The 21,096-nt window shown below is 33.4% G+C and overlaps 1 protein-coding gene across 1 annotated transcript; it reads left to right on the top strand.

The window, feature by feature from the left end:
• Window positions 1–5,261: 5,261 nt before the first annotated feature.
• LOC133323187 (uncharacterized) lies at window positions 5,262–20,908 on the top strand. Its single transcript, XM_061532138.1, has 2 exons — window positions 5,262–5,399; window positions 20,851–20,908. The coding sequence occupies exons 1-2, from the start codon at window positions 5,296–5,298 to the stop codon at window positions 20,906–20,908; spliced, it is 162 nt and encodes a 53-aa protein (XP_061388122.1). The 5' UTR covers window positions 5,262–5,295.
• The last annotated feature ends 188 nt before the right edge of the window (window positions 20,909–21,096 follow it).

Here is a 21,096-nt window from a genome sequence, read left to right as displayed (position 1 = left end):
TGGGGTCCCTGGGTCCAAGTTTTGATATAGCCCGGTTAGAAACATGTGTGCAAAATTTTGGCCGCCTATGTCAAGTGGTTCGGCAGTTAATGAGTTTATACCCAATTTTGGGTAAAAACTCGGGTATTTACCCAAGTTCTTACCCATGTCTTTAAAGTATCGTAAAAATATCCATTCTAAATCGAATTGATAACAGAAATCCGTAAATAGGGTGTAAGATGTTGTATTACCGATCCAATATAGTAAATACCCAAATAAACACCCACAAATGGGTATTTACTCAATGTACCGGGTATTTACCCTTTGGGTATTTACCCACTGCCCATCTCTAGTCATTCTACAAGTCAATATTAGAAATGCCCAAATGGAAATGTCTGTTGAAATTATGATAAGATATCGCAAAATTAATGAACAGATGTTTGGTATATCCCACAATATTCTCCAGTTTGACGATCTAGAACAAATTTTTATTATTTGTAATGACCACCTCTTGGAGGGCATATCGAATTTAATACGGCCCAACATAACGTTTTTACTCGTTATCGTTAATGTTGTAGGGTGCAAATAAACGTTTCCCTTTCTATGGGTTTTGTGTTACGCCCAAAATACATTTCATTTACAATATCGTATATAAATTCCGCCAATTGCAACGTGCAGTTTGAAAACATGCGGTTGTTAGCTGATCTACTGATACATCAGTTTTACAACAATTAATATAACAACAACAATAATAATAGTAATAATACTAATAACAACATCTAGGAAATTGTTACAACTATTTCCGTTAGCACCCACATCGGCGGCCAATTATGAAAGTGATCGGCAATAAATACCGTAGTTGTGAATAAACTGGGAATCGAATCAGAAAACAATAAATATTGATTTACACTGTGAACAACTGATGGTTTCATGTTATAACATCCACGGACCGAAAATGGATGGATATGTGAAAAACTTCCAAGTAATTCTTTGAAATACATACCAACATGTATGTTTGTATGAACAAAAATGTACATATGCCCGATAATTAATAACAAATCTAAAGTGTAATAAATTTGTATTTTTCATCAAAAAAGAAAAAAAGAAAACACAAAAATTCATTTGACAAATGTTCGATACGGGGTGTCCGAAGTGATGAACCAAGCTAATTAAAAAACAATTTTCCCCTTTTTTCGAAATAATTAATTGTCGCCAATTAATGGCAAACAATAAAAACAATTTATGATGAGTGCAGACAGTTTTTTTTTGGCGGCAATTGACTTTGAAAAGAAATTTTGCAGATAAAAGGTAGAGCAATGATAAATATAAGCCTAAATATATGTATTGAAGGGTGTCGTTATTAGAGGAAACTTGCAAGTAAAGTAAATTTTCAATCTATCGATGATCTAATTACATCAAATATTTGTTAAATGTTTAATAAAATTCGAGTTACCATTCTAATCGGAATATACATAACTTCTACATGATCTATAGTTTCTTACCATCTGCAAAATTTAAATTTAAAAAAGTGTGTTCAAAATACCGGAGGTGAGCGGATATACCCTTATTTTAATATCGCATAGGTAGTGTGTATATTCAATTTGTCACTCCGATTATTGTGGGTACCCCCACTGGAGACCATATATAATTCTACCTCCAAATTTCCGGATTCACACACAAAATATTATTAATATTGGCGCAAGTTTCAGGGTAGGCCCCATATAACACTATACCCCATTATTTGGTGTTTTGTAGACTAATTTGATATTTTGTGTTCTGTGCTTGTGCCAGATGTTTCTACTACCAATTACGGTCCATAACCTCCATATAACCGCCCATGTTTTAGATCTAGCCCACATATAAGGGTAACGCTCGAATTGCGGTATTTGATATTTTGTTTTAGTCGTGTTTTTTAACTGAGGAGGCTGAAATTTGTTATTGTGAGTTTTTGGAGCCTGACATACATATATGCAGCAAATAATCAATATAGATCCACGTTCTTCTGGTATAGCCTCCATATAAAGGTCCGCACGGTGTTATCCCCTTTTTCAAAGTGTCTTAATGTGATAAACATATCTGCAGAATATTTTCGGTATAAGTTTATGTCCCACTCCATTTTCGGTATTTCGGAAAGTTTTAAGCTGCATGTTTCAGCCAAAGAGGGTGTATTTTGGCATTCTAGGATCTTGGAGGGCGAAAAATATGTGTGTATAATTTGTTTGATATAGGTCCATGTTTTACAATAATCCCTAGTCCCTGCAAAGATCCCGCTGCAAAGATCCCGCTTAATTTCCGGCGTTCCAGTCCCAGTTTTTCCAACCTATATAAAGGTCCCGACGGATTTAAGGAATGTTGAATGCACACCACGTGGTGGAGGGTACAAAAAGTTTGGTCCGACCGAATGTACGGTATATGCACTTTGATGCGGCAAAAATGTGTCTTATCGAATTATTGGATTTGGACACCATATTTCTTTGGACCAAATCTGTTTCAGATCATTTGGAGTCGATTTACAAATGTTCGTCCGTCTGCCTGTCTGGGCAGCAGGTGCGCACCATAACTCTCGAAGGTTGTAACCGATTTCATTCAAACTTGGATGTGGATTCGGTCCACTTTTTCAGGTACCTCCCCCACAAAATTGTGCTAAAAATTAATTTTATAATATCATGCGAACGGACTGTCCGATTTTAACCCAACTTTATTCAACCTATTATCTTTACCAAGTCTAGATCAAGTCCGAAGATGGGACCCATTGGTCCACTCCTTCTGGTACCTCCCCCACGAATGGTAAATATTTTCAATATTTTAAAATCCAATATCAGGCGAATTCGAATTTTAAATCAAACTTGGCACAACCTATTAACTTTACTAAGCCTAGATCAAGTCCGAAGATGGGTCCCATTGCATCACTCCCTCTGGTACCTCCCTCCATAAATGGTCAACATTTTAAATATTTTTAAATCCAATAACAGCCGAAGGAAATGTTCGAAATCCGGATATTTCTCTCGAATTGCCTCTATTAAAATGCTAGTTAAATTATAGGTATTTCTAGTTATTGACCATACGAATCTTTGGCCGTCACGGTCTGAGTCATATATCTTTTTCTCCTACACCCAGGGTGGTTGGTATTAAAACTCTTTAGTCAACTTTTAACTGTTCCTATCAAAGATTATCAATATCGGTCGTTCTTTCTATATAACCATATATAAAACTTCTCATTGTGTGTCAAATGTTACTACCGAAAATTGTAAATATCGGTCAATGTTTAGGTATAGACCTCATATAAAGGTACCCTCCAATTTTCGGACTTTTGTAGATTTCAGAAATGTGTTTTCATCAGAAAATCGTGTAATTTTAAATTTTTGATTCTCACTGTCAATATCAGTCCATACAATGGTATACCCCAATTTTCGATATTTTGGCGATATCAGGCTATTTTTCACCTGAAGAGGCTGTAATCACTTGTTATGGGTTCTCATTGAGTTTTAACTCTCTTTCTACCAACAATCTAATGATATATACCATATGAACCGACAATTGAGCATTTTGGGTTTTTGATTACTGTAAATTATTTTTTTCCAGATCATTTACAATTTAGGTCTATACATGGGCCTAGATCCCTACCATGGTTCCCAGTCCCCGTTTGAGGTATACTCAAGGTCTTAGATAAATTTTCGAACATCAAAGTTTTTTGTTTGATATTTTGTTTTCCCAGAGAATTAAAAAAAAAAAACATCTGTCATACTATTTATGAAGATATAGCTACGTAGATGGTGAAGGTTTTATAAAAATTCCGCTCCCAGGCGAACAATGGAAGGTTTTACTTGTTTGCCAGTTACATTTGTCACCAAACTCGTCCATGCAAAACACCCATAACAGGTTAACTAAACATTCAAATTGATCGATCGACTTCGTCATGCATAACAATCAAATAAACATATTTCGCAGAATTTCAAAATCCACCATTCTTTGTGAGCGAAGTGCGAAGACGTCAATTTGAATTTGTCCAAATAATTATTCCGTCTCTGACGATATAAAGATTATATTAAGGCACTTTATTTTGATATTTTTTGATTCCAAATAAACACTTTCCTAATGGGCAAGACAAACACTGTTTCGCTTTTTTTCTTTCTTTAAAAATTGAAATGCGACGTTGTTAAATAAAAAATAAAATTAACTTAAATTATTTAATGACTTTTATGTCTTCATTAATATTTATGTGTGTCTGTGTGTGTGAACACATAAATTCAAACCGATCCGATTGATTAACAGAATGAATTTCACAGTAGATTACAATACATTTCTTCCTGGCAAAAAACACGATGATGATTATCTGGGGAAGAAAGAGTAAACAAAAACACCTACACACACGAACACATTGTTGGCAATTAATTCACGTGTTGTCCAGTCCCATTGTGGAGCCTAAAAGAGAGGGAGAGCGATGATAGTTTAACATCTCCTAGATTTCTGGAGAAAAAAAATGCCAAATAGAAAAGACCCAAACTCTTAAGCCTAACACCAATGAGATGTGGTCAAATGAGAATTGTTTGTAAAAGCCTTGTTTTGTTTTTATGTGTATGTATTAGGGCGTGTGTGTGTGTTTGTGTGCACCCAAACAATTGAGTAGCACCGGCCTCTGATACTCAGTGGCTAAGATGTTCTGTGAGAGAAAATCAAACTCATTGATTACCATGAGATGCTTCAGCGAATTCATACACACGCGCACGCACGGACCCATACATAGACACATTATAACAATAACTGAGCTTCATAGATATCCAAACGAATGTTGTGTGCTCAATGTATAAAACCCAGCATGGCCAAATAATCAAAGGCATTTATTCGCAAATTGTCAATACGATCGTTACGAATTTTTGGTGACATCTACGAAAATTGTTGTTTTGTGAAGCAGAAGAAGAAGAAGAAAAGAAAAAATAATAGCGAATCCAAAAAAAGGAATAGAAAATAGAAATTTGAATTTAGAAAAGTGAGCTGAACTCCTGCCGTGAATGTTAGTTGATATTAAAAAAAATATTGTTTTATTATTAAAAAAAAAAAAATAAAATTTATAAATAATAATTAATATTTAAATTTTGTGCTTTAGATTTATTTTTAGAATCTGTAAAGAGTGTGTTAATTGGAGTTTATACAATTAAAACCGAATTTTAATTTAAAATTTGTGTTGCAATTAAAACTGGACAAATGTCCTTTTGTTTGCTAAAGGACTAGCAAACACTAATAATTTAATTTTGTTTTGGTTTTAAATCAAATCTGAATTTTGGATTTGTTTTAAACATTCGCATTTAATTCACGTTAATGAAATACCGGAACAATCGCGGCACAATACTGCAAATACAATTCAGAACATTTTTGGTGAAGAAACAATTTTGGCATAGGAAACGGTGCTTTCAAGACGGTAAGTTCTTCAAAAATTATTCAATTATTGTTTTAATTAATTTTTTGTAATTTATTATTTTTTTGTTATAATATTTTATAATAGTTTTGTTTAATATGTTGTTTACTCCTTCTGGAAAAATAGAGAACACATTTTTTTTAGAACTTTGAAATGAATTTCGTGTAAATGTTTATAACTTGTTTTTTTGTAATCAGAATAAGAGTGTGCGTGTCTGTTTAGAATATTTTAATTATAGAGTATTGAGTTGTAAAATAGTTTACTATTATTATGAATGATTTATTGACATATCTAGAATATTCGGACTCAATTGTTGATCTATGTAATTATTATGCTTTAATTAATAATATTTTATTTCATGTTACACTATGACAAATTAAGATAGAATAAAATCGAATCGATTTTTAATCTATTAAATTTTATACTCTAAAAACGCACTCTAAAATATGTACTTATTAGGAAGTTTTGATTGTCTCAATTTGATATTTTTTTTTGGAATTTCAGATTATTGCCACAATTAAAATTCAGGCCTTTTTTAAAAAATTTTAAAAATTTCTTTGAAATGTAATTAATTTTAAAATACAAAAAAAAAAATCTAATGAGATGCTCGTTTTGGGCATTACCAAATCTTCGAAAAATTTTGTAGATGCTCAACATTGATCTCATCAATATTTAAAGGACCGGAATATAAAACAAGGATGTCAACAAACGCGAAACAACTTTTTAAAATAGTTTATTTTTTAATTCTTCCCCTTATTTGTAATGCTAGAATTTTCAATATATAGTACACTTAACGATATAGTCGAACTATTAACTATATCATCCATTTTACCCTTTTATACGCCTAAAAATAATTTGAAATTTTTAAAGAGTCAAATTTGTTGTAATCCGGTAACTTAGATTCAAAATCCGAAATGCAAAATTACATTTTTTTAATAAATCCTCAAAGTAAAATGAAAACCAGTGAGCGGAGCAGTATAGTCGGACGGGGCCGAACATATGATATCCTACACAACTACCACGTAACTCGGATGTTTATTCCGAGCCTGGGCTATGTTTCGTGATATTTGCCCCGACTTGCCAGAAAATCTTCTTTACATGTTCCGAATATTACAAAATTTCAGTACAGCTCTTCTACTTACTTGTCCATATTCCCTTCACCGTGGGTTGAGTTGTTCGGCTTATATTCGACTAGAAAACACAAAAAGAAATAAAGTTTTCGGCCCACTTCATCCCAAAATTTTATTCTGATCATCACCGAAAATTATAGGCGTTGTCCTTGACCATAATTGGAACTTCATGGAAAATTTCAAAGCGATCAGCGCTATATTTCCGCCCTCTAATTTGGTAATGGGTTACTAAATAATATCTGAATACGTAAGCACCTGTAAATATTTAAGTGTTACTCCCACATCCGAATAGATACATCAATATATTTGGTATCAATTTAAATGTCAACCACTCCTCTTGGATATACTATCAACTTATCGGGTCTATATCCTTCAGGAGTAAATATATAAGCCATATAATTCAAATTTTGTAATTTTTCACACAAAAGTCAGAGTCCATTTGGCCCGCTAAATAATGACCGATCTTTATCAAAGCAGACATGTTTATTCTTTGGCCCGATCCCCTTCTCCATGTAAAATTTCGCAATGTTCGGGTAATAATTGCGGCCTCTGGAGCGACCAGAAAAACCGACAAAAATTAAGTATTTCGTCCATTTCATCCCCTAAATATTAACCAATTTTTACCAAAAACAATAGGGGCCAGAACCCATCATATATGCAAAATTTCGTGAAGATTGGTCCATAACTGTGGCCTGCATTGTGTTTACAAATTATAATGGACGGACACACATGTCTAGATCGACTCAGCTAGTCGAGATATGACGATCGGTATACTTAACGGTGGATCTAGGACCAATATTTCACGGCATTACAAACTCTTGGGGCTGCAAAAAGCTATAATACCCTGACAACATAGTTGTGTAGGGTATAAAAATAATTCGAAATATAAAATTAAAAAAAAAATTAAATTGAAAAAGATGACAACACTCGCTAAAATATCGGCACCCTAAGGTAGACATTTAAAATACATACAATCAATCAAAAGTTCTATATGGGGGCTATGCCATTGCCAATTTTTGGTATGATGATGAGATATCGAATAAAAACCTAAAATATCCACCTACAGTCAATTTGCTTGAAAACGTTCTGAAATTTTCCTTAATAATCAATAATAGAGTCTAGCGAATTTTTGGTATGATGATGAAATATCGAATAAAAACCTAAAATATCCACCTACAGCCAATTTGCTTGAAAACGTTCTGAAATTTTCCTTAATAATCAATAATAGAGTCTAGCGTTGCACGGAAGGTATTCCGAATCTTGGCCCAATAGTGATATTTTAAGAAGATTTTCTACCCCACCAGGAATCAAAATATAAAATTAATAACAAATTGCGTTGAAATACATGACAATATTCTTTAAAATATCCAAATTGGGGAGGGACGGTTTGTGAGGCCTATCCTAAAAAGTTCAAATATCTTGGTTGGATGAGTTGCTACCCAATGAGAATCCAAAATATCAAATTGCAGCCGATTCGGTAAAAAATCGCCAAACTCTCCAAAATACCGAATATTGAGGGTATTTTAATGTTAGGCTATACCAAAATGTGGACCGATATATCCCATTTTCAATACCAAATGTCCTAGGAGTAGTAGGAATGTATGTGCAAAATTTCAAACTTTGATCTTAGAGGATTTCAAAAGGCAGAAGGATATAACAACTTTAGCTCGCTTATATTTTGTCTAATGATCTTGTCTTTAACCGGAGGATTTAAACCATTGTGTGCTCTAAAAAGGAAGAAATTCGAAGAACAAAATTAAAATTGGCCTCCTTTCCACTCACCCCACACCCATTCATGACATTTAGGTCATGAATCGAATAAAAATTCCAACGTTTTGCAGTCTTCTTAATAATGGGTTTAATAAATAAACGTTTTTTTAAGCAATGGTTTTAACCTACTACTTACACCGTTTACTTCACTCCACTGTGGCATTTTTTACATAGTCCTGATTTATATTAGGCGAGTTTACTTGCGGCAATTTTTATCGTTCTCTTTTGAACTAGCTTCAATCGTCTATACAAGACAATTCGATTTCAAAAATATTTTTTTTTTTTTTTACATTTTGTGACAATGTTCTGGATTGGTATTTCAAATTACTGACACTACAAACAAAATACACAAAACGAATTGAAAGAAAATTGCCGGTACGAGCAATTTTTTCAATTTCTATTCCCCTTGCCCCTCTCTCCTTCAAACAAAGACTTGCCGCAATTAAACTCGCCTAATATGAATTAGGACATATTGTTCGGAAGTATCACTTCTCAAAATACACATAAGTATACCCCTGTAGATTATTATTTTCATTCGATATAATAACAATATTATAAGCTTTCCACGTATATACACACAACATCATTAAACTTATATTTAACAAATTAACTGATGACACCTTAATATCGTATCTTATTATTTATTTAACAAATTCTATACTATTATTCATAACGTTTGCTTAACGGTCTAATTTTTTTTGATAAAAATAACGCTTCATTTGACAAGCAAAAAAAAAAATTCTTACAGAAAACAGGGGAAACAACTTAAGCAAACAATCTTCAAAACACGTTGAATGAAATTACAAATATTTATTATGTTAATGATAATAAAAAAATATTTGTAAACGCTCTGCTGCTGCCAAAAAAACAATTTTTGTGACGACATTTCATTTCACATGAAATCTGTGAATTGACACTAATTTACCTTTATTAGCTGTTTTTAATGAATTAAATCAATTTTTCAATCTTGTTAATGTCGTGGAAGATTTTTTTTTCTTTCGTTTTTAACAAATATTTTAATTGAATTGTATTTGATTCGATTGATTTGCTAATTTGTTAAATAAATAAACAGAATATATACATTTAAATAAGACATAATTGAGATGTGTAAAGTACTAATCATTTGTAGTTTATACTTCCGTTAAGCTGTAATAATTTAATTTCGTAGCACTGTGATTTTTTTTTGGTCTCAGACTATTTACATGATAATATATAATAATTATTAATTCAAAATTTTTTGGGTTCTCTTTAAAATATCGTTTAAAATATTCTCTATAGCAAAATACATCGTACCAACAACAACATTTAAAATTTTGCGTATATATATTTGAATGATTACCAAATAAACGACAAATCGATCAGTTTGACATGTCTAGGGTAAATTATCTGAATTGCTTTCTTTTGTTTAGAATCACAAATAAAATTCAATCGAAATAAGCCTCCGGTAAAATAGCATACATAATTGTAAAAAAACGTGAATTATGTATAAACAAATGAATGTCTGCAACATACAAAAGAATCTTTGCAAATTATTAAAGAAATGGAATGTTATTGAAATGTTGTTGTATTGGAATGTTGTTGAAATTATAAAAAAAACTGTGAGCGGAGCAGTATAGTCGGACGGGCCGACCATATGATACCCTACACAACTACCACGAAAAGCTAACTTTCTGCGCTTTTATATTTAGAGCTTGGCCAATATTTCGTGATATTTGCACCCTTTTTACCGATTATAGGTCAACAACTCCACTTTCTAACCCTGGAATTTTTGCCAAACTTATTTTTCTTGAAGTGAATTTTTACGCCATAAAATAAAAAATTGTGAAGGTCAACAACTGCTCTTGGATATATTGTCAACTTCTCGGGTATATGTCCTTCAGGAGCAAGTATATACGCCCCATAATAACAATTTTGTAATTTTTCACACAAAAGTCAGGGTCTATTTGACCCGCTAAATACTGGCCGATCTTTATCAAAACAGTCATGCTTATTCTTTGACCCGATCCCCATCTCCAAGCAAAAATTCGCGGTGTTTGGGCCATAATTGCGGCCTTTGGAGCGACCAGAAAAAACGACAAAAATTAAGTTTTTCGTCCATTTCATCCCCTGATCTTTTCCAAAAACACTAGAGGTCTTCATTGGCCAGAACCCATCCTACATGGAAAATTTCGTGACAATGGGTCCATAGTTGTTTACAAACTATAATGGACAGACGGACGGACACACATGTGTGGATCGACTCAGCTAGTCGAGATATAACGATGGTTATATTTAAAGGTGGGTCTAGGACCAATATTTCGCGGCGTTACAAACTTTTGGAGCTGCACTAAGCTATAATACCATGACAACATAGTTGTGTAGGATATAATTAATTCGACATGGAAAAATAATGTTTAAAGACCTTTGAATAAAAACCTTTGGACCAATTGGTCTTTATAAATTTTGCGTATATATATTTGAATGATTACCAAATAAATGACAAATCGATCAGATTGACATGTCTAGGGTAAATTATCTGAATTGCTTTCTATTGTTTGAAGTCACAAATAAAATTCAATCGAAATAAGCCTCCGGTAAAATAGCATACATAATTGTAAAAAAACGTGAATTATATATAACCAAATGAATGTCTGCAACATACTCTAAAAGAATCCTGTGTGGTCTCTAAAGACCAATTGGACTTTAATTGTGGTCTCTATACAGACCAATTGGACTTTATAAAGACCTGTGTGGTCTCTATACCGACCAATTGGACTTTATAAAGACCTGTGTGGTCTCTATACAGACCAATTTGTCTTTATAAAGACCTGTGTGGTCTCTATACAGACCAATTGGTCTTTATAAAGACCTGTGGTCTCTATACAGACCAATTGGTCTTTATAAAGACCTGTGTTCTCTATACAGACCAATTGGTCTTTATAAAGACCTGTGTTCTCTATACAGACCAATTGGACTTTATAAAGACCTGTGTGGTCTCTATACAGACCAATTGGACTTTATAAAGACCTGTGTGGTCTCTATACAGACCAATTGGTCTTTATAAAGACCTGTGTGGTCTCTATACAGACCAATTGGTCTTTATAAAGACCTGTGTGGTCTCTATACAGACCAATTGGTCTTTATAAAGATCTGTGGTCTCTATACAGACAAATTAGTCTTTATAAAGACCAGTTGTCTCCTTAATATTTTTATATGTTTTATAAATTTATATTTTTTATTTATACTATATGGGATGTCTGACACATATCAATCATCCAATACCAATTAAATTTCTCATGTCATATTCCAAAGTTTCTTGCAGTCCGGAGACACACTCTCACCTTTAATCAAACATCTGTAAATTTATATGATTACATTCTTTTTCTTTTTTACAACTGTGAATATATAGTTTTTGCCTCTTAACCAGAACTAAAAAAAATGACTTATTGCCATTAATTTGTTATAGAAATAATTTAAGAAAATTGTAATATTCCATGCAAAACAATCAAAATCAATTAACCAATTTGAAGGAAAACTGATGAGTACTCGTCGTACGTGATGCGGCGTCTGTAAAACTTCTGTTGTCTGGCTGTTGATTTGTTTGTTGTAATCACAAAAAAAAGACAAATAAAACACAAATAATAAATAAAAACACTTACAACGTGCGGCTGGCAATTGAATTTTATCATTGTGAGGAAATGCAAATATATTAAAAAGAATGATAGATTTTTATATTAGAGTATGTAGGAAATAGATGTAGGAATCGTTATATGAATACTTCAGCATTGCTGTTTTGACAACTTTCTTACTAAAATGAAATTCGATATTTTTCTTTTCACATTCTCTTTACCTTTAACTTCAAGAGAAGGTCTATTGCCTAACCCACTTCTCTTTCATGCAATATTTTTATAAAGGAAATACAATACGATATCCGTTTTCGGAATAAGATCTCACCTTACCTTCATTACGTACATTCTCTAGTTCACATCTGTAATAATTCTTAATTTATCTCCATTACTCCTTATTTCAATTTCGAGATTCACTTTAGTATTCTGCAGTTCTACACTTCATATCAGGTCCCTAAACTTTTTCAGACATTTATCTTTTCTCATTATTTTATTTCCATATCCTGATTCAATCACAACACATACTTACTTACTTACTTACCTGGCTTGTGACAGAACTTTCGTTCCATAGGTCGAGCTTAAAAAAAGATTTACAGGTGTGCCGGTCTTTTGCGCAGTTTTTCCAATTTGAAAGATTATATTCGGCAATGTTGTCTTTTACTTGATCTTTCCATCTTATTCGTGGCCTTACCGTTCTGCGTGAACCATCAGCTGGTTCGCTTTTTTATGCCTTTTGGGCTGGGGCATCTTCATCCATTCTCACAACATGACCTAGCCAAGGTAGTCGCTGCAGCTCAATACGTCAATCACACTAACTTTAGTTTATTTCCATAGCACTGCACCGTTCCCTAAAATACTGGAACATTTTACTATTCATGTTCCAAGATCACTCTATGCCTTAGTTCACTTCAATTACATAGTTCACTATGCATCCCCAGCATACTACAGTTCTCTAATTGACTTCAGAACTTAACAGTTCTCGAGCTTATTTCCATTGCTTAGATCTTAGCACTTAACAACACTTATTATCACAGTGGAACTGTTCTCAAGGACTCTTGGTTCTTTAGCTCATTTTAGTTTTACTTGAACAAAATCCTGTGCAATACCTTAATTTTCCATTAACTAGTTCATTTCAACCTTGTTGTTCCACTTCAATACATCCCACTACTCTTTCTTGAAATGGAAATGGTTCCATAGCTCAAAAGTGGCTTCTTAGCTCATTTTACCCCAACTCGCCTTAGTTTCGTAGATAACATTCGGTTTCATATCTTAATTCCGTTCACTAGTTCTTTTTAATCCGTATCTCAATTGAGTCCCTTAGCCCAACTAAAACAAACACCTTTCTTTGATCTGAAGGAGTTACTTAGAACATTTTAGTTTCTTCAGCTCGCATCAGTTTCATAGCCCACATTCAGTTACATAGTTCATTTCCCATCACTATTTCCGTGTAACATCGTAGCTCTGCTAAGCCGCTTAGCTTAACACAGCCCACTGTCCTTTCTTGATCTGAACTGGTTCCATAGTTCATTTTAGTTTCCTCAACTCTCATTAGTTTCTTAGCCCAAATTCTGTTTTATTTTTTTAACCTAGCAGCACAGCTGAGCCGCTTACCTTACCACAGCTCACAATCTTTTCTTGCTCTGGAATGATTCCTTAGTTCATTTTAGTTTCCCCTTTCATAACATACTTCCGTGCACTAGTTCATTTTATCGTCGTGTCTCAATTTTATTGTTCTTCTTGTAATCTCTTATTCCCGACTTATTTTGGACCACATATCTTGAGATCTGTTCTCGAAGTCTGGAATCTCGCAAGTAAATCTTGCTCAGCTGAGCTGCTTAGCTTAACACATCCCTCTGCCCATTCATGCTTTGAAATGGTTCCTTAGTTCATTTTAGTTTCCCAGTTCCATATCTAACGTCCGTTCATTAGTTCATTTTAGTTCTTCGTATCTAAATTTTATTGCTCTTCTTGTAATCTCTTATTTTGGGCCTCATATCATGAGATCTGTTCTTAGGGTCAGGAATCTCGCACATAAATCTCTGTATTTAATACAGTACAAGAAGTCGTTTGGTCATTTATATCCACTTCAGTTTTCGGTTCGCTGGACTACAGCTTTAAATCCCATAAAATCATAACTTACATCTATACCCTCCACCATTAAAATAGTAATTCTGTTTGCAACACATCAAAATATTCACAAGAAACCCTGTCAGAATAAAAGTCTATGTCGATTTATGCATGTCCGTCTGTTGAAATCGCGACAGAGCTCGCAATATTTAAGATACGAAATTTTGCACATACATTGTTATTACACCTACGAGGTTTGGTATTGAAGATGGTATATATCGGTCAACTTTTTGGTGTAGCCCCATATAACGGGACATTCAATATTCAGGATTTTGGTGATTTTTGGCACTTTTTCAATCGAAATGGCTATATTTTCATATTTCGAGTTCCCATTGAATAGCAAATCTCCCTATCAAAAATTAATTAATCGGTCAACTTTTTATGTCAGCTCCTATATAACGATACTCCCTATTAATCGATAGTTTGGGGAAATAGGTTAGGGTTTTCCACAAAATTGGCTATAGTTTGAAATTTTGAATTCTCATTGGTTAGCAAACCTCTCTACCAAAATTATCCATATCGGTCTACGATAGAGAATGACCCTCATATAACGACATCCCCCATTATTCGGAATTTTGAGGATTTTGGACACTTTTCCAGTCGAATTGACATAATTTGGTACTCAGAGTTACTCTTGGGTAGCAAATCTCCTTACCGCTACATAGTCCCCAATGTAGCGGAGCTTCCTATTATTCGATATTTTGGCGAGTTTTGAGGCAAGTTTTCCAACCAAATTGGCTTTAATAAAGAATTTTGAATTCTCATTGGATAGCAAATCTCCCTGCCAAAAATGATTGATATTGGTCTACTTTTTAGGAATGCGCCACATATAACGGTACCCATAATCCGGCATTTTAGGTACGTCTTTTAATTTAATTGGCTATAATTTGGTTCTAATTAGGCGTTAAATCTTGCCACCAAAAATTTACTCGTCATTTATTAAGATCCCGATCGATTACTGATATTTTAAATGTCCACTTTATGGTGGAGGGTATAAGAAGTTCGACCCGGACGAACTTTGCGTTTTTACTCCTTTGGGCTCTTCAGTTACCCTAGCCTTTAAGTTCCTTCCAGGGAACATTTCAGTTACTTAGCTTGCTCCAGGTTTTCAAGTCTTGGTGTTTCCTTAACTCCCTCACTTGGTGTTTCCTTAACGACTCTACCCCACTTCTTCGTTCTGTCAAAATTAAATGCCTTTGAAAATCGTTATACCCTAATATCGGCGCACAATGGTATCGAATTTCATCGAATTAATCAAAGAACGTTTATGTGATTTGTCACTCGTTTTTTGTTGTTGTTATTTTATTAACTGAGTCAGTCAATGAAGAAATGCCATGGATGGCTGGCTGGCTGGTTGCCTTTGGCCGGCAACTACATTGGCGTCTGCTAACCGCTGTTGTTGATATTCTTTGATTGAAACCCATTGCGGTACTCAATTCAATTACTCACAATGTAAAAAGAGTTCTCTTTCTCCTCCAACACCATTAGACGAACCAGCGTACATGATATGTACATAAACGATCATTGAGCTCTTCGGCTATTCCTTCTCCTTTATTGGCAATGTCTATTACTTCAAATTCATTGGCGGTCTTGTGTGTCGCTCTTTTTTTTCTTATTAATGTCATCATTGTAGTGGTTAGTGGCCAGAGGATGAATGGACGGATGAAAGACTGGCTAATGGCCGACTTCTCTCTTCTCCAATACCCCCATCAAGGCATCTATGTATTGGTGTATCTTTCCGCTTTCATACAGAAACTGGCTCGTGCCAGTATGTCTGGTAGTATCTGCTATAAACCAGATAAAATTGCTTTCTTAAGACCAATGGGAAAACAGGCAGCTAGCATCGGCCGTAGTTTGTGTTTGTCGTTGTTGTTGTTTTTGTCTTGTTCATGTGTTTGCCTTGGTTACATTTTTATTGTTAGTTGGATTGGATGGAGGTTTCATGTGTGTGTTTTCTTCTTTTCCAATGCGGTTCACCAGCATAGGTGGTGGCGTTGTAACTAGCTTTGCAGCGAATGCATTACCGATGTACGTACATAGCACCGAGTGTGTAGCACAAGCTGCTAAGAAGCATAAAACAGTTAGTAAACTATGTCGAATATTTAAATTACAAAGTTTTTGGCTTTGAACCGGTTTCTGATGATATGGGTTTTTATGATCTTTGTAGTGTTAATGGCACACAGATGGGTCTCTATTTATGCTAATTTTATTAATTTATTGTCGTAGTTAAAAATTGGATTTTATCAGAGTCATTAACACAGACTTTTAAGTTTTTTTTTTATGTATTAGTTTTAATTTTAATCTAAGTTGTATTTAAGAAATATATTTTTGAAAGTCTTTTAATAATTCTTAAAATAGTATTAAGTGAATCCCCTGTTCACGATTTGAAATTTCGGCGATTTTCAAAGGACTGGCCTTATATTGAAGACCTGTAAATTTGTATATATATGTATTAGAAGGCTTAAAGGATAAGAAAATCAATAGATATAATTATTGTTGTTATATTGGTTTTTATTATAAAAAATTGTCCGAATCCAAAAATTTCAACGGCATGCAAACTAGTACGTGTCTGGTTCTGGTATGAACTAAGATTATTAACACCGCATAGTAATTAAGAAAATGGCGGGCCTATAAAAAATGTTCCTATTTTTGACCATTTGACCAAATTGTCGTGTAAGGTTTAGGTTATTTATTATTTTCTGAATCTATGCGTAGATTTTTAAAAAGTTATTTTGGTATACAATTTTAACGTTGATTTCTTAAAATAATTGTTTTCAAAACATATATAAATATCGTGTATTCTTCAAAAAAGTTTTTTTAAAGTTTGATGCTAATACAATAAATCGGCACTATCTTCAACAATTGTCGAGATTTTCACTTGAAAATTTATAGGAACATTCTTGAATTAGTGTAGGTTCAAATTAAATCGAAATACAAATTCAAATTTTTTGAAGCCGGGTCCCCTTAACGATTCATCAACGCCCAGTCGAAACGGCTGAAGCTAGAATCTTGAAATTTTGGGTGAGGGTCACTCTTGGTCCAAATGTGACAGATAAGGCTGGGTTTTTGGAAATTCGTACTAGAACGGTATGAAAAGTACTAAATGTGGTATCATTTGTATTTGGCGAACCGGTAGAGCTAGAACTCTGAAATTTGGTTTGGTGGTCGTTGATGGAGTGTACCAAAGGGTTTTTGGAAATTCGAACTGTAACTATCCGAAAAGTACGAAAATGTACTAAATTTGGTACAAATCTGTAGCATGTGAATGGATTGAGCTAAGAACTTGAAATTTGGAATGCAAATTAGGGTTGAGATGTAGAGTATATTAAAGGTGATGGCTTTGAAAGCGTGTACTCACGTGTACGAAAAGTACTAAATGGTACTATATTTGTTACAAATTTGATTTGGAGGTACAAATGGAGCTGGAATCCTGAAAATTGAAAGTAACATTACCGTCGGAGTGTAGGATTGGAATATGTACGTAGTTTTGGAAATTTTTTACTTATGTGTACGAAAAGTACTAAATCGTACTATAATTGGTACAATTTGGATTTGGGTAAACCAATACAGCTGGAACAATGAAATTTGGAGTTAGGATCATTGTAGGAATGTAGGATTAGGGTCAGGATTCAGTTTAACAAATTAATACTTATGGGTACTAAATTGGGTACAATTTGAATTTTAGGTAAACCAATAGAGCTAAAATCATGAAATTTTGAGTCAGGATCACTGTGGAGGTTTAAGATTGAAATATGTAGGAAGTTTTAGAAATGTGTACTAATGTGTACTAAATTTGTTACAATTTAAATTGTGGGTGAACCGATGGAGTTGGAATCCTGAAATTTGGATTTAGGATCACTGTGCGGGTGTTGGTTTGAGTTAAGTAGGAAGTTTTGGAAATTCGTACAACTGTGTACTAAATCTGGTACAATTTGAATTGTGGGTGAAATCCTGAAATTTTGATTTAGGATCACTGTGGAGGTGTAGGATTGGGGTATGTAGGAGGGTTTGGGAATTGGTACTACTATGTACTAAATTTAGTACGATTTGATTTTTGGGTGAACCGAAAGAGTTGGAATCTTGAAACTAGAATTTAGGATTACTGTGGTGGTGTAGATATGCGGTAAGTAAGACGTTTTGGAAATATGTACTACTGTGTACTAAATTTGGTTCAAATTAAATTGTGGGTGAACCAATAGAGTTGGAATACTGAAATATGAATTTGGATTCATTGTGGAGGTATACGATCTGGGTATGCAGGAAGTTTTATTGGATGGTTGAGGAGGGTACTTGTGGAAATAATGTGTGCTAAATGGAACTAAATTTGGTCAAATTTGGATTTGGATGAACTTTTAGAGCTCGAATCATGAAATTTGGTACTAAATGGTACTCAAATTTAATATATGGTCGATATTAAAATAATATGTTAATACATGTTTAAGTATTTCCTACATTCGCTAAGGAAGTTGCGGGCATATGCTAGTTATGGATATTTTAATATATGTTTTAATCAATGATTTTTTTCAAATGTGATTATTTAAATTGAAATAATATTGAGTTTTTAAATTTTTTTAAAATTATTTCACATTTTATTTAAGAAAATGAGCAAGTATTTCATTTATTTTGTTGTTCAAAAAAAATATTTTTTTTTCCAATTTATTTTTATAACTTACTTAATAAAATTCAATTTTAAAGTCTGCATAGTTGTTTTAAAATTATTTAGTTTAAAAAAATATGTGGGGATTTTCAAATTATGGTTTTATATTTATACCCTACAAAACTATGTTGTCAGGGTATTTTAGCTTTGTGCAGCTCAAAAGTTTCTAACGCCGCGAAATATTGGTCCTAGACCCACCTTTAAGTATACCGATCGTCATATCTCGACTAGCGGAGTCGATCTAGATATGTGTGTCCGTCCGTCTGTCCATTATAATTTGTAAACACGATACAGGCCACAATTATGGACCAATCTTCACGAAAGTTTGCATGTAGAATGGGTTCTGGCCAATGAAGATCCCTATTGTTTTTGGAAAAGATCGGTTAATATTTATGGGATGAAATGGACCAAAAACTTTATTTTTGTCGATTTTTCTGGTCGCTCCAGAGGCCGCAATTATAACCCAAACACCGCGAATTTTTGCATGGAGAAGGGGATCGGGTCAAAGAATAAGCATGCCTGTTTTGATAAAGATCGGTCAATATTTAGTGGGTCAAACGGACCCTGACTTTTGTGTGAAAAATTAAAAAAATTGTATTCTATAGCGTATAGATTTACTCCTGAAGGACCTAGACCCGAGAAGTTGACAATATATTCACGAGGAGTGGTTGGCCTTCAAATTGATACCAATTACTTTGTCGTATGTATTCGGATGTGGGATTTACACTTAAATGTTTACCGGTACTTACGTAATCAGATATTATTTAGTAACCCATTACCAGACTAGAGGTCTGAAATATAGCGCAGATCGCTTTGAAATTTTCCATGAGGATCCAGGTATGGTCAAGGGCAATGCCTATGATTTCGACGATGATCAGATAATAATATTGGAATGAAGTGGACCGAAAACATAATTTTTTGTATTTTTTCGAGTCGATCTATATGCCACAATTGAAAGCGAACATCACAACACAACTCATGGTAAAGTGCATCTGGACAAATAATTAAAAGAGCTGTACTGAATATTAGTAATATTTGTGAACTTCTAGTCGGTCAAAATGGTGCAAATATCGCGAAATATTGCCCAAGCTCAGAACATAGAACAACAAAAAGTTAGATTTTCGTGGAAGTTGTGTAGGGTATCATATGGTCGGCCCCGTCCGACTATACTGCTACGCTCACTGGTTTTTAATTATATTATTTTAGTTATAATATTATAATTCTAGTTATTATAACATATTAAAAAATATTCTTTTCATTTTAATTAAAATGCTTATAATTTTAAATAACACACACTTAATAAGATACAATTTTAAAGTATTTATTTTTTATGGATTATTTTTAAGTAAGTATTATTTTTTAATAATTAATTTCGAAATAAAATGCTCATGTTTTTAATTTAATCCACTTGACGCTGTACGATGTGCAGGTCCACCCATTGGCAATTCGATTGCCATTAATTGGTTTATTTTGGGCTTGTCCGCCTATAACCAGACCAATTTTCGTATTACGATTTTCTTGTTTGCTGTTGGTGTTGGTATTTTTATGAACCCATAACTATTTGTCCCACAACAAGAACAACTCAATGACAATTAATTAATTGAAGATCATTGACTTGCATAATAAACATGTTTGTGTGTGCATGTGTGTGAGTAAGCGCCTTACATATCCATTATTATTGTTGGTGGTTGATCTTTCTATAAGTAAGGAAATAATATTGAACTTGAAATTTTTTATACATTGTTATTAATTAATAAATGTATTTAAGACGTTTAGGCGTCTGCTGCAAATAATACACGCACACACACATACACAAAAACATACATACACATGTGTGTAGGATGTGTGACAATTTTTGTGTAGCTTTTGAATTTCTTAATTAATTAATGATGCGATCAATTAATGAACAAAATTATCACATGAAATAATATGTATATATAAAAAAATAAAATAAATAAAAATAACATTTTAAGAAGGAAAATATGTTAAGTGTATGTGTTATTTATAGGTATTTGTATGTATCTATGGCTTAGATTATCTTTTACATACATATCCCAAGAGGTGTAGGGTATCATATATTCAGTCCCGTTTGACTTTACTCTTTATATTTTCATATTCTGTTAAAATTCACTTACTAAATACATATTTTTTTTTATTTTTCATTTACAGCTTACTGAACATATTCTTTTTTGGAAAACGGAACCGTGAACTATTTATCGATAGCTAAAAGCTTTAAAGGAAATGTAAATTACTCGCCCCTCCCACACAGTATTCACCCAAACTAACCAAGCAAATATAGAGCACGCACACAAAGGAAGTCACAAGAAAGGAACTCAACCAAAGAAAATAATTTCAAAAGAGAAACCCAAACAGTACAAATTTTGAAATAAATCTCCTCCCACAAAATACCTATCA

The sequence above is a fragment of the Musca vetustissima genome, unplaced genomic scaffold (genome assembly GCF_032173495.1).
Source record: "Musca vetustissima isolate MV318-11 ecotype Yass unplaced genomic scaffold, APGP_CSIRO_Mvet_v1 utg8116, whole genome shotgun sequence".
NCBI classification, from domain to species: domain Eukaryota; kingdom Metazoa; phylum Arthropoda; class Insecta; order Diptera; family Muscidae; genus Musca; species Musca vetustissima.
The sequence above is the reverse complement of the archived record's forward strand: the minus strand, read 5'-3'. Positions and strand labels throughout refer to the sequence as shown.